Raw genomic sequence first — 15,366 nt, 5'->3', positions numbered from 1 at the left:
ATCATTATGATCTGTGCCTCTGCTCTCTGATGTTTAGTGTCACTCTGGTTGCACAAGTACACTTGTGTGAAAGTCTTAGGCCAGCAGGGGGCACCACAGGACATAAGGAAAAGCAGCATGTGATGAACAGCATAAGAGAGCAGAAACACACAGGAGTAATAATAATATACATTTGAAAAGACAAAAGCAACATTGAAGAATATTAGCAATGTTTCTGTTTTCATCTAAGAAACACAAGGTTAATTTGGTCTTATTTAATAGAGCCACTATAGTGAAATATAAAAAATACATGTGCATGCATGGTATTCTTTGAATGCATGAATCATCCTTTGGTTATGAGCCACAAATACACAAATAAATAAACAACTCATGTTTTCAGAAACATTTAATTTATTAATCAAAACCCTATTTCATACAAGTTGTGCCAACAAGAAAGATGCTGTAGCCTAAAACTCTTTAACCGCTTATAAATCTCCAGACTCTTGCTCGCACACCTGCACACACACACACACACACTTGCACGCACACACAGACACACACACGAACAGTTTACAACAACACATTTTAAATAGAAAACAGCATTATTCATTAAAACCTCGACACAAAATATCTGACTGTACAATTTCCTAGAAAAGCAGGGAGGAATCCCGTTCACCAAATACAAAATTTAAAAAACAACTATTGAAAACGCACTAATATACAAAAAGCTGTACAGATTGGAGATAATTTCCACACCATTATAGAGATTTGAACGGCTTTACAATGACAGAGCAGAGCACTGAGCCACAGCAGCATCCAGCAGAACTGAACTGAAGCAAAACAAACTCAACATGTGAGATTTATAAAATCACCAGTGAAAAACAAAATCACTGATCAATTCTCAGCTGATTATAAACTCAAAGACACAAGATATTGTTGCTGAATTGACAAAGCAAAATGCAGTGTGTGTCAGCATGCTAAAGGAAGTGTACTTTCTGTTATTTCTCTCATCATGTCTTTGCTCTCTGCCAGGGTTGGGAGCGTTACTTAAAAAATGTAATCAGACGCAATTACTAATTACCTGTTAAAAATTATAATCAGTAACGGTAATCCGAGTATCACAATATTAAGGCAATGTAACTGATGATTACTTTGTGTTACTTTTGGATGACTTTTGAACAAATGTCAACAAACATTTGACTACTGGAGTCTGGGGGCATGATGCTCCTCAGAGGGACATTTCCATAACACAATGGCAGCTGGTGCGACTGCTGCAGACTATGATGTCACAAACTGGCAGCTGGTGTGACTGCTGCAGACTATGATGTCACAAACTGTCATGAAACCAGATTGAACCAGAGTGGTGTTGTTAGAGAGAAGTGTTGTGATGTGTGTGCATCGTTCTTTATTTTAAAATCTAGTTTAAAATTGGAATCCTGCTAGTTAGTAATCCAGATATTTACTCGATGGAACTGTATCTTGATTACATCTTTTTTTCAGTAAACTGTAAGGGATTACAGTTACAGTTTTTTCTTTGTCTTTGTAATCTGATTACATAATCCCATTACATGTACTGTAATCTGTTACTCCCCAGGCCTGGTCTCTGCTAGCTGCTGTAGTAAATCCTCTCCCCAAAAGCTGAGCAGAAACAGCTGTAGCAGCATCAGTGCTGTGCTGATGTAGCTCCTCCTACAGAGGAGGTTTACCTGTACAGTCATGCTGCTGCCATTCAGTTAGCAAACAACTAGCTGCATTTAATAGCATCAACAATACAGTATGGAGGGAGGAGTCAAACACTAATGAAGAAAGATGAACCAAGAAGAAGCAATCAGATATTCTTCTTTGGTGAGTAAATCAATGCAAATTTTAACAATTTAATTTCTCCCACAATATTCTGACCAATCATATAACTTTAACTCTCAGTAAGTCAATCAAACAAGTTTTGTTAATGTGCACTTTTTGTCCCAAACTAGAAACAACTGCTGTAATTTATCTTGATGCGTCAGTTCACCGTCCTCTTCTCATCTCCACTGGTCACCTGTCAAGACAGATGAACAGACAGACAAGCTGAAATATTGAACTTATTATTGTTCACACTGTGCAGTCTATTTGCTTTCATATTGTATGGGATACTAATTTCTGGGTCAAAATATAACATTTAGATATAGAATGATGCAATCTGATTTTTGTATGCATCAGAATCAAGACAAAACTTCAACAGCAACTGTTTTTAGTCATTATACTGTAACACTGCAGGAAATGTTTTTAGTATTTATACTGTAACACTGCAGAAAATGTTTTTAGTATTTATACTGTTTTAGTATTAATACTGTAACACTGCAGAAAATGTTTTTAGTATTTATACTGTAACACTGCAGAAAATGTTTTTAGTATTTATACTGTTTTAGTCATTATACTGTAACACTGCAGAAAATGATTTTAGTATTTATACTGTAACACTGCAGGAAAATGTTTTTAGTATTTATACTGTAACACTGCAGGAAATGTTTGATCAGAATGATGTTTTTAATCCTCACTGGCAGCAGGATGTGAATTACAACTCTCAAGGGAATCTGCTTATAACGCTATATCTGTGACTATTCATAATTTGGCTGATATTCAGTCATTTTTTATATTTTGATTAAATCTTTGTTTAACATACTCAATGTGTTCTCACATGATGAAGCACTCACTGCGATGGGAGAGGAGGTAATTCAGTAGATGAAGCCTCGGAAGCTACAAAAAGTCAACAAAGTCATAATGTAACTTGAAATGAAGCATAAAGAAACAAAACATGAGAGATCAGTGATTGATTACTAATGCCTGGTCTTCTTCCATGTTCTTTATAAGTACACATCATGCAAGCAACAGATCCAAATAGTACACATAATTACAGAATGGCAAAAAAACAATCAAAGTAAACTCACTGCGAGCAGGTTTGAAGCCTGAAATACAGACAAGATGTTACATTATTACTCAATGACAGATTACAAATTAACATTTCTGAAAAGAAACATTATGTTACATTTATGTGCTTCACTATTACTAGATAAGTCTTTTCTATTACAGGTATGATGATATACATTTTATGGACTTTGAATTACCAGAAACACACATAAAATATGTTATGGAACAATAATTACGACTGTATATTAGAGGATCATCATTTCTTTCTGAGGAGTAGAAAACTCTTGGTCACTCACCGTTGTTGTTTTTTCTCCAGATGAAGACTGCAGTGCCGCAGATGGCCAGCAGGAGGAGCAGTCCTACAGCCACTCCCACTCCAATGATAAGAGCAGGATTGATCCCTGAAGGAGAACATGGAACCAAAACAGAGCGTTCACACTTTGTCACGTGACACTGGATGATCACATGATGTCTATTTGTTCCACTTTAGTATTTTAAGTAGAGAGAGGAGGTCATGTGACTCAGACAAACTAGAGACACACCTCGTGTGTTTTCGTGATGCGACCAGCATGTTTGGTTGTCTTCAATATTCTCATGGAGTTAAAAACTGTCTGGTTGACAAATGGTGATATGTAAACAAGACTGAGCCCAAATGTACCTCCAAGGAGGAACCAACTATGTGGGAACAGCATACAGTGCATAGAAACTACACTGCATGAGAAAACATAGGCTGAACTAAATAATATGATGAAAAGCTTAAATGAATGTGTCCATTTGGATATACAGTAAAAAACTGCTATACAAACGATCTCCTAACAATTTATTATTTATAAAGAAGCAAAGAATAAATATTATAAATCAAGATGATCAAAAACCAACTGAACCTGATGACAGAAACTCAAATGACAACAAAAGCACAACAATGTGAGAGAAAGGCTCCATTACAGAAGAACAGAAACAAAACACATGAATTACAAGTCAGGTGTAAGAAGTCAAGTAAATGTGTCTCTCCTCCTCCATCAGCTGTGATCCCGGTCTTACCCGGGTGGTTGGTCTTGATCACTGCTGGGTCCAGTTTGGTGATGATGTCCTCCTCGACACCAGAGATCTGAAACACACACGCGTACTTCCCCCAGTCTTCAACTTTGACTGATGAAACGTTCAGCCGAACGCTCGTCTGGAAGGTTCCATCGTGGTTGGGGAGGATCTCTCCGTAGTCCATGAGGTCCTGAAGCTCCTCTCCATCTCTGGTCCAGAACAACATGACTCTGTCCGGGTGGAATCCTGTAGCATGGCAGGTGACTGGAGAGGAGGGAGACTTCTGGAGGAGAGAGATCGAGGGAAGAACTGGAGAGAGAGAGAGAGAGAGAGGGGGGGGGGGGAGTGGAGATAGAGAGAGAGAGAGAGAGGGGGGGGGGGAGTGTGGGAGTGAGACACAGACATACAGAGAGAGGGAGGGAGGGAGAGACAGGAGGACAGAATGACAAAAAACAGATGCATGTAAACAAAAACATGACAGTTGTATGTAGTGTATATCGTCGCTGTCTGATGAAAACCACTTAACTCAATGTTTTAAGATTTTTACTTTTTACTATAGATGGAATATATCCATTCTCCTCTATCTCCTGGTAGCTTTTGACATCTAAATGACCAATGAAAACATGTTTTATTGGGTCATCTATTTAACACGTATCACCATTGGATGCTAGAGCTGCCCATCACACCGCCTATGTGACAGCTGAACCTCCATGCTCCTCCCCTCCCTCATGAGGAATTACCCAGAAAGCACCGCGAGGCACCAACTAAACGCCGCTGTGTGTTTCTGGCTTAGTTTTGTTGGTTTCTGACATCGTCTGATGTAAATACATCAATAAGGTGTTTTTGAGTCGTCCCTGAGCTGCAAACTCTTTTAAAGTATGCAGATCAAAGTGGTTTGTGATGATAATAATGTTTACGTTAGTGAGAAACAGAGCTTCTCTCTCAGCTTGGGAGGCGTTCACGGCCCTGCAGCCAGAGCAGCAGCAGCACGTGACCGTGTGCTACATAAGGGTTTCAGCCAGGCGCCGCTGCTGCTGCTCAGTCCAGGAGAAAGTGCCTCAAACTCAGACTGATAATCCTGATAATCATCATTTGAGCTTATTCAGGTAAGATATTAATCATGTAATAATGACACATTCAGCGAGAAACTGTCTATAATGAAGACATGTGCCCACTTTGACGATGTGGTGTTCAGTATTTTAAGAGCACAGCGGGGGTTTTTTAAGTTCCTGAAAACTTGCCCTTCTGGAGATTTTGATCGAACAGTGACGATATGTTGCTTCATGTTTCTGTACATTAGAAACAGAAGAGACAGATGAACATTGTTGTGTTCATGAAACTACATCAGGTCATGTGACTCTACCTGTTCTCTGCAGAGTGCTCTTCCCATAGGACACATACTTCTTCAGCCAAGCAATGCACTCTGTGGTGTAGTAGTGCTTCAGGTGTGCTAACCAAGCTTTGTCATTATTCCATCTGTGTTTGGTGATGACAGCCTGTTGTACTGGCGCGATCCATGTCTCTGTCTTCAGGTCATATGCTATGAAGTCTTCTCCATCATAGCCATACTGGCGATATCCATTAACTTCTCCTGTCTCATCATCCCATTCACAGCCAGACATCCTCTGGTTAATGTGGACACCTGAGAGAGAAAGAGGGAGAGAGAGAGGGAGAGAGAGAGAGAGAGACACACAGAGAGAGAGAGCGAGAGAGAGAGCGGGGGAGAGAGAGGATGAGAGGGAGAGAGAGAGGTAGAGAGAGGGGAGAGAGAGAGGGGGAGAGAGAGAGAGAGAGGGAGAGAGAGAGAGGGAGAGGGAGAGATGGAGAGAGAGGGGGGGGGGAGAGAGAGTGACAGAGTGAGAGAGAGAGAGAGAGAGAGAGAGAGAGAGGGAAGAGAGAGAGAGAGAGAGAGAGAGAGAGAGAGAGAGGGAAAAGGCAAGAAGGGCTTTTTACGCCATCCGAAAATCCATCCAAATTAATATCCCAATCCGAATCTGGCTCAAAATTTTCAAAACAGTAATCCAACCAATCGCCCTATATGGTAGTGAGGTATGGGGCCCACTAGCAAACCAGGAATTCTCTAACTGGGACAAACACCAAATTGAGATCCTTCACACTGAATTTTGTAGATTCATTCTAAAAGTACAAAGAAAAACCCCAAATAATGCATGCAGAGCGGAACTTGGCCAATTCCCTCTTCTAATTGACATTCAAAAAAGAGCCATTACATTCTACAGACATCTCAAAACTAGTGACCCCTCCTCCTACCATCACCAAGCCTTACAAAGCCAAGAAGAGCATAGAGCATAGAGAGGAGCCCCCTCAGCCAGCTGGTCCTGAGACTGACCCCCAACCCCCCCCAGCATCAGGACAGCCCTCAGTCTACCCGGCCCAACCAAATTATCACAAATCAAAAAGAAAACTATATTACCTATTGGAAGAATACCACAAAAACCCAAAGTAAACTAGATTGCTATTTGGCCCTAAATCGAGACTACACGGTGGCAGACTACCTGACCACTATTACTGACCCAAAAATGAGGAAGACATTGACCAGGTACAGACTCAGCGATCATAGCCTGGCAATAGAAACAGGCAGACACCGACAGACCTGGCTACCCAGAGAGGAGAGGCTGTGTTCACTCTGCTCCCAAGGAGAGGTGGAGACAGAGCTACACTTCCTGTTAAAATGTGACAAATATAAAGAAATTAGAGCGTCATTCACCCCCCAAATTAACCGGATATATAAAGAATTTGAAAATGTCACAGACACATCTGCACTCCAATACCTCCTTGGAGAGAAACCCGAATGCACCGTCTTAGCAGCCCATTATGTGTGGAGCTGCCAGCAGCTGAGGGACAGCCAGTGGACAGGAGAGCCGTCCACATCTGGCTGAATTAGCTAGCTTAGTGATTGTTTTTATTTTATTGCTTTTACTGCTTTTTATTGCTATGATTTAATCTTTTATTTTATCGTATTTTACTTAGGTCACAGTTTTGTGACCTATAATTAATGAGTAACAAAATGTCTTGTTTTTGCTTATTGCTTATATTATATTAATATTTATTCTATTCTATCTTATTCTATTATATTTTATTCTTTTTTGCTTTGTTTTGTTTTTCACTCTCTTCTGAAGATTTCAAAATAACAACGGTTATTTACAGATTCTGTGAATTTTTGTTAATATACTGTAATTGCTCACTATTTTGCACTATCACCAATTAACTGCCTGTTTATTACAGTTCTGTTATTATTCTGAATAGATCCCGGTCAACAATGGTCTTCTATTGTACTCTATACTATCACATTCCATTTAATTTTCTCTTCTCTTCCTCTTTGAATATCTTCAGATTTGATGATTTATGTTACTGGGTAACAAAATGTCTTGTTTTCTGTTTTTGATTCTTTGTAACTGCTAAGTGTTGCTAATGTATGCTTTGGCAATGTAAGATGCACCTTATCATGCCAATAAAGCCCTTTGAATTTGAATTTGATTTGAGAGAGGGGGGGGAGAGAGAGCACAGTCATCAGTGGTTGATCTCTCATGTTTAGCACAGAGACACACTGATCCACAGACACCAACACAGAGGATCTCCACCTCCTGCTGTTACTGGCTGGATGGAAGGTGCTCACAGCCAAACATCATGTGGACAGTGTGGACGTCTCAGAGAGAGACAGAGACTGCTGTCAAACAGAGAGACATCCTAACACAGTCACTGTTCTGTCTTTACCACAGAGAGAGAGAGAGAGAGAGAGAGAGGGAGAGAGAGATCCTAACACAGTCACTATCCTCTCTTTACCAGAGAGAGAGAGAGATCCTAACACAGTCACTATCCTCTCTAGAGAGGGGGGGGGGGATAGAGAGACAGAGAGATCCTAACACAGCACACACACACACACACACACACACACACACACACACACACACGTGTACACACACACACACACACACACACACACACACACACACGTACACACACACACACACACACACACACACACACACACACACACACACAGACTGTCCTGAGGCTGTTCTAGAAGCTTCCAGTGAAGGAGAGTTTCAGCCTAGGATTAGTCTGTAGACTAGACCTGCTCAGCAGGACAGTCAGTCTGTTCAGTAGTGTGTTACTACAACTGCTCACAATAAGACAGAGACCAGCACCACCATTATGGAGACTGGGAGGCAGTATGTCTGTCCTGATTGGCCCATCCATCCATCAATCATTCCATACAATGAACAACTATTTCCACCTGCAGATGTTGTTTATGCCAGACCCATGAGAGTTCTGCTGATACACTACGTTACTGCATGCTGCATATCTCTCTCTGGTTCTGATACACTACGTTACTGCATGCTGCAGATCTCTCTCTGGGTCTGATACACTACGTTACTGCATGCTGCAGATCTCTCTCTGGGTCTGATACACTACGTTACTGCATGCTGCAGATCTCTCTCTGGGTCTGATACACTACGTTACTGCATGCTGCATATCTTTCTCTGGGTCTGATACACTACGTTACTGCATGCTGCAGATCTCTCTCTGGTTCTGATACACTATGTTACTGCATGCTGCAGATCTCTCTCTGGGTCTGATCACTACGTTACTGCATGCTGCAGATCTCTCTCTGGGTCTGATCACTACGTTACTGCATGCTGCAGATCTCTCTCTGGGTATGATACACTACATTACTGCATGCTGCAGAGCTCTCTCTGGGTCTGGGACACTTCCCCTCAGCCGGCTGGTTATGGGAGGGAACCATTCACTTGGCCAGTGATTGGCCAGTGATGGATTCAGTCTTGCCCAATCAGTAACGACTTTGCGATCAGATGACACGGGAGATGCAGCCCATTTTTCGAACCGCTCTCTCATCGGTGCTACGACCTGTCACTCATTCAATTTCAACCTGCCTTCAAAAACCAGCAGTGGCTGTGAAGTGGCACAGACTAATTTATGTAGTATTCAAGCGATTCAACGTAATATCTGAGTCTGGGGAGACTATACTCTAGTGTTGCCTATACTGGGATGGATGGACAGAAACAGTGCATCAGTAGGCTACAGCAGACTAGTCTCAGTCTTAGTAATGTAGGCCAGTGGTTCTCAAATGGGGGTCTGCGGACCCCCAGGGGTCCGTGGCACTTTGCCAGGGGGTCCGCGAAAAGTTTTCAGGTAAAAAAAATATATATATATATATATATATTTTTTTTTTAATTAAAAAATAAAATGCTACATGTTACTTATTCCTTCTCAAACTACTTCATACATGGTGCTAGTCTATCAAAATATCTTGGCTGTCATTGATTGTGTTGCATAGTGGTTTTCTGTACTGTTGACAAATTGTGATATTGTAAGTCGCTTTGGACAAACAAAAGCGTCTGTTAAATGACAATAAGTAAAAAAAAACATATATATATTTTTTTGCAAAATCTTCATAGTTCAACGAAAATAGTTTATGCTTTAAATCTAAAATGGTTCATGGATTACATTCTAATAACAAACCTATCAAATTAAAAGTAATTACCGTGGAAACAATTAAGCTTAGCCCAAAATCACAAATCAGAATGAGGGGGTCCCCGGTATATTTTCTATCTTGTAATGTTTTTCAGCCAAGGACCCCTCCTTGGCTGAAAAACATTTGAGAACCTCTGATGTAGGCTATGTGTGTGTGTGTGTGTGTGTGTGTGTGTGTGTGTGTGTGTGTGTGGTGTGTGTGTGTGTGTGTGTGTGTGTGTGTGTGTGTGTGTGTGTGTGTGTGTGTGTGTGTGTGTGTGTGTGGGTGTGCGTGTGCGTGTGCGCGTGCGTGTGCGTGCGTGCGTGTGCGTGCGTGCGTGTGGGTCTGTCTGTCTGCTACTTTACAACAAACCAGGATGAAAAACATCGTGTAACAAACAAACCTCCAGTTTGGTTGAAGCGCTGCTTTGCGATGTCAATGCTGACTTTGCTCCACTGCTGGGCGTGCACACAGTACCCAGTGTTCCTCTCCCAGTACTGTGGATCATCTGCTGTGGCGTTGATCATCCAGTCCTGTTTGGGCACGAATCTCTTGGTGTTGCTGTCATAGTGTTCTATCTGAACTTCATCAACCATCCCAACAACCACAAACTCTGGGAAGTTTGGGAGTCCAGAGGATCCAGTGTCAAAATACTTCAGGGAGTGAGTCACTGTGGGACAAACAGTTAAAGTAAGGAACTCAAGTTTCTGAAGTACAGGCACATTTTTTAATTCATTTTTATACTAACAATGTGTTGCTTGTTGATTCCCTGAGCACAACAGATCATTTCAATTAGCCTACTGTTGAATGAATATGGAACAATAAATAAATAAATAAATATTGTGTCTTCAGGAAACTAATGCAGTTTTCATATTTTTTAATAAAGGGTTAGTATTCATTCTCAATCACGCGCGCACGCACGCACGCGCCATGCACCATGTGCAAATACTAAACTGATAATAATGCATCGCCATCGACTGAGTGCGATAATTTATTACGGTAATTGAATGGACAGGCTGTAGCCTATACACATAAATTATAGGCCTATTCACATCCATTTAGGCTAAATAAGCAATACTAAAGATTAAATCAAAACATAGCCTTCACCTTAACCAACGTAAAGCCAGATGTGATAATAACGCAGTTTATTAATCTGATCAGCCTACGCAGACTCAATAGCCAACAGCCTGCTGTGAATAATGCAGGCATGAATAAGTAGCCTACGTGAATCAATCTGCAGTTATAAATATAGCTAGCCTACATAAAGGAGATATTTTAAATGTGATCTTACCTGGAGATGCAACGTGACAGAAGAAAAGCAACAATATAAACACCTTCATCTTGTTTTGATCAAGAAGTCGACTAACAGCTGAAACTTTCCCTCTCCGCAGATCGTCTCCTCTGTCTGGATCAGGAAACGTCACAGTCACAACGGGGCGGGGCAAGAGATATTCTGACCAATGGGAATTCAGAAAAGGCTGTAAGTCGCAGGTTACTAGGTAGAGTTGAAGAATATAGGTTGTAAGTGAAACTAAACTCCAGCAACAGTAGAAAAATCTTTAATTTATAGATAAATAATAGGCTATAAGCAACTTATTTTTCTTAGAATTATTAGAATGATTGATCGTTTAGCTTTCAGTGTTGTTTTATCAGAGGTTTGAATTGTTTCAAAGCTTCTTGGTTGATTGAGGTGAAATCAGAAGGTGTCCTGTTCTGGGCCTGGCTTTCACTTTGACATGGCTCCTGTTCCAAACACACTGCACATCTGTTACAAGAAGGCCTTTAACACTGGACTATATCTGAGTTCAAACAGCCAAACACACACTTTTCCTCAGTGGCTTTGAAACAAGTCAACATCATATTAAAGCTATTTGAACTTTGTCATGCTTGAAGCATATAGGGAATAGTTTGGATAACACGCTGTGAACTCTGCAGCCCTTTGGATTAAACAAACACTTTGATATTAGAATTTGAGATTATTTCTGTTTCCCCTGCTGGCTTTAGCCTCCTGCAGCTTATGTCAACCACCTGAGATTCCAATAGGATCATAATGATCCTATATTATTAGTAGTAGTAGTATTCGTCTGTGGTTTTCTGCTGGGATACGTTTATGCCTTAATTGTGCATATTGTTTATATTTGTGTAAACCTTATTAATATTTGCAGTGCTTCTATCTACAGGTGTTTGTAATGAGCACTTTAACCCTGCGTGAGGTGAGGGGTCAGGGGCAGCCTAAAGGTCAGAGAAGCAAACTTGTGATTGGACAACACATTCTCACTCCCAACTCATCCAGGAGACACTTTGTCAAGAGTCTTTAGCTCTCTCCTTACCGCTTTGGGAAGCCTTTCTTGTTTTATGGAACGTGCAGAAGGTTGTCAATCCCCACGACCAGCAGGATAAATCTGGCTGGTGAAAATGGAAAAGCAGCATTTGCCCCTCACTCATTGCCACCACCGCTGCCGTGCCCTTGAGCAAGGCCCTTAGCCCCAACTGCTCCAGTGGAGCTGCTCAGTGGCCAGCAGATCAGACTGCGGTTAGTGCTGGTCAGTTTCCTTGATGTAAAATCCTGCTCTGTTTTCAGTCTGCTGCATGAATACATCAATAAAGTCAAAGTCAACATGGTGAAGTGTGTTTCATTTGATGAGTATAATAAGACAGATCACCAAACAGGTGAGACTGCAGTGATAAACTAACTGTACATGATCAGTATGATGAGGAGCAGTTTGGCCTTATAGAAGTTAGAGCCACACAGTGAGAGGTGAACTGATACAGCGCCAGCTGTGGACAGATAGTGTAACTCCATCTATACATGATGAGTCTGACATTTTAGGCTTTGCTTGGTGCAACGCTATTACACACACTCTGTGTGTGTGTGTGTGTGTGTGTGTGTGTGTGTGTGTGTGTGTGTGTGTGTGTGTGTGTCTCTCTCTCTCACACACACACACACACACACACACACACACACACACACACACACACACACACCTCTTCCTGTTCTGATCATGGGGGTGTTTTTTTATCTGGCATAATTTGCATATTGGCACATTTTCAGTTAAAGACACAGATATTATAAACTTCTTCTCAGTTCAACCACTGAACTTGACGGAAATAATATTCAACATGCTGTCCCAGCATGCATTGAACAGAAAGCTCTGCATCCATTTCCTGTAGTAAGAAATAGCAATGAATGAAATTAAACCTTTGCTATTTCCTTTGATGTTCTAATAATAAGATCATTATTTGGCACTAATAAGAACAATTCAATCTCACATGTGTAGGAAAATCTTTTTCACCTCCAGTTCCTGGAGGAAACATTGTCATGTTTATAACAGCCTGTGCTACACTTATGTTCAGTCACCTTGAATGTAGGCCTATCATGTATACCTTTTACAATGTCATTTTGGTGATCTTTTAATTATTTTAATCTTTATATTAATCTTTATATTTTTGTACTTTTTGTACACACACACACACACACACACACACACACACACACACACACACACAGTCTGTGTAATAGCGTCGCACCAAGCGAAGCCTAAAATGCCAGACTCATCATGTGATTTCCCAGAAACAGTATAGATGGAGTTACACTATCAGTCCACAGGTGGCGCTGTAACACTTCATCTCTCACTGTGTGCTCTGAGCAAACTTCTCCTCAATACTCTTCATGTACAGTACAAAAATATAAAAGTACATGTGTGATTTAACCATTTTATTGGCTGTGTGTAAAATTCTGTTTTCAGTTAACTTTACTGCAAGCATGAATTAGCTAAAGTCAAAGTCAACATGGTGAACTCTGTGTTATGTTGGCTCTCTGCCCTGCTGCTCTGTGTCTGAGGCAGATCACCAAACCTGATAAGAAGCTACAAACTGCATGAACATGAACAGAAAGCCCCATGAACAGTGTTGAGGAGGAGATATGGGTTGGGAATCCCCAAGCATCAGACACAGAGGTCAAATGCTTCGATTATGGAATAGACTTGTGAGAATGTCTGACCAAAGACTCACTAAGAAGATTTTTGTTTGTGACATCACCCATGATCATTCTTAGGGCAAATTATTTGAAATCCCTTTTTTGTTCAAACAACTTGTTTTTTAGTTTTCTTAACAGGTTATTTATTACGTGATAGCCGAGAGACTATGAATAATATGTTTGTTTTGTACAAGGATAAATGGTCTGCTGACTTATGGGATAAGCCAACACTAAGAACCTATCGTCTCATAAAAGACAGTACAGGTGTGGAGGCCTATGTGAAGTTTGACTTGGACAGATGAAAAAGATCTCTGTGTGCCCAGTTACGCTCTGGAACCCTTCTCTTAGCAATAGAGACTGGTAGGTGTAATGCTCCCACTGAAGAAGCTAGACTCTGCTTACTAAGTGATTTACATGAAAATGAAAATGAGACTCACTTTTTGCTCTATTGCATATGATGATGCAAGTGAAATGCTCTTTAGTCAAATATCCTCTATTTATGCTGACTTCTTTTGTTACTTGGATGACTGTGAGAAATTGGAGTTGTGTTTAAAAAATGGACCTTCCCGACTGCAAGTGTCATGTCAGGCATGAACAGAACTTTCTGTTTAAAAAGTGATGGAGTGATTTGTCTTGTTCTTTGAGCAGTATGCTGTGATGCTGCAGTGATGTTGGTCATTTCAGATGAATCACATGACTCTGACATAGCTCATCATCACAAGGATGTCAGTTAGGAGATGTCCATCACTTTTATGGCATCATCAACATCTTTTAGCAAAATGTTATTAATTTCTAGGCCTGTTTTGTACACATTGAGTCACCTGAACTCTGCTGGTTTGTCTCCTCTAATCTGTGACTCCTGCCTCCATGTGGCTGTGTTAAACAGATCAGTGTATTCAGAAGTGTCAGGACTGATGCTTTCTATAGGAGACTTTTTTTTAAATATTCAGTTTGACTCAAAGATAAGGCTGCATCAGTGCAAATTATTTAGCTAAAGCTAATATTTAGTTAGTTAATCAAACAACAAAAGATAGCTATATATTCCTTCACTCTCCTTACCCTGCTACATGGAGCAATAGCTACATTAAGCTATAGAGGGGGTTTAGAAGTGGGTATATGCAGACTGAAAAATAAGTGGCTATACTCTGTATAGGATACCTGCCTATAGAGAGGCACTACACTACACTGATGACATGACAAGACTTTTTCAATGGAGGCCAAATCGACTGTTTTCCTACTGTGGGGTCACTGACAGGGGACACAAGAGAATAAATCAGCTCTGACCTCTGACCTCTGTCTCTTGACAGGTTTGATTCAAAGACTGAAATGCTCGCACCCTTCACTAAAAGGTGAAACTCATTTTGGAGGCTGTGGTTTTCAAGCACCTGCTCCTGCCTACCTTTACTTTATGGAGCAGTAGTGCCCTCTGGTGGCTCAAAATAATATCACATTCAACAGAGCAGCATCCTTCTGAAATTAGTTGTCCTGCTCACTACATCCTACATGGACATTACATGGACTCCAGTATAATGTCACTTTGAAGGTCTTTTACTTTGCAATTTATCATTTGAAGATTGTCTTTCTGTCTGCTGCATATTTTGCTGTTGGCGTGATCTGCGCTGCATACTGCACAAATAAATTCCTTGTTTGTAACATGTTGACTCACTATGGCTATTAAAATGATCTTGAATCTTGAATTGGTAAGTCTTAAAAATTGTTACTGCAGTTAATTTTTCCTACTAGGCCCTGCAGCTCGCTGAGCTGGCCCTGCAGTTAGCATACACAGCTCGGCCGCTGCGTGGCCTCGCCCACAGGTCGGCTGCTGCATGGCCTCGCCTGCTCTATTGGCGTGCGTGTGTGTGTGTGCCCCAGTTTACATTCATCAGTCTTATGACATCACTGATGACATCATCAGTGTCTTATGACATCACTGATTAATATGACATAATTGGGTGATGTACCCCATTAAATT

At 40.9% G+C, this 15,366-nt stretch overlaps 1 protein-coding gene across 3 annotated transcripts; it reads right to left on the bottom strand.

Annotated features, from left to right (window-relative positions):
• Positions 1-379: 379 nt before the first annotated feature.
• On the bottom strand, positions 380-10,818 carry LOC310785505 (major histocompatibility complex class I-related gene protein-like). Of its 3 annotated transcripts, none has more exons than XM_083646597.1 (8): positions 10,710-10,818; positions 9,822-10,088; positions 5,288-5,566; positions 3,928-4,233; positions 3,183-3,287; positions 2,907-2,924; positions 2,642-2,715; positions 380-2,017 (listed from the first exon to the last, which is right to left on the bottom strand). In XM_083646597.1, the coding sequence occupies exons 1-7, from the start codon at positions 10,756-10,758 to the stop codon at positions 2,669-2,671; spliced, it is 1,071 nt and encodes a 356-aa protein (XP_083502723.1). In that variant the 5' UTR covers positions 10,759-10,818; the 3' UTR covers positions 380-2,017; positions 2,642-2,668. The 3 variants fall into 3 exon arrangements, with proteins under 3 accessions (XP_083502723.1, XP_083502724.1, XP_083502725.1); XM_083646598.1 differs by having other exon boundaries at positions 2,657-2,715; XM_083646599.1 differs by having other exon boundaries at positions 2,673-2,715.
• Positions 10,819-15,366: the final 4,548 nt, after the last annotated feature.

Source organism: Poromitra crassiceps (assembly GCF_964638095.1).
Source record: "Poromitra crassiceps genome assembly, chromosome: 11".
Lineage (NCBI taxonomy): Eukaryota > Metazoa > Chordata > Actinopteri > Beryciformes > Melamphaidae > Poromitra > Poromitra crassiceps.
This window is presented reverse-complemented; position numbering and strand designations above follow the sequence as displayed.

Excerpts from the sequence above, each read along its gene's own strand:
- LOC310785505 (XM_083646597.1), bottom strand. The coding sequence starts at position 10,758 with ATGAAGGTGTTTATATTGTTGCTTTTCTTCTGTCACGTTGCATCTCCA. Across the intron at positions 5,567-9,821 it reads GCGCTTCAACCAAACTGGAG|GTGTCCACATTAACCAGAGG; the intron begins GTTTGTTTGTTA and ends TTTCTCTCTCAG. Across the intron at positions 3,288-3,927 it reads GATCAAGACCAACCACCCGG|GGATCAATCCTGCTCTTATC; the intron begins GTAAGACCGGGA and ends GTTCTCCTTCAG.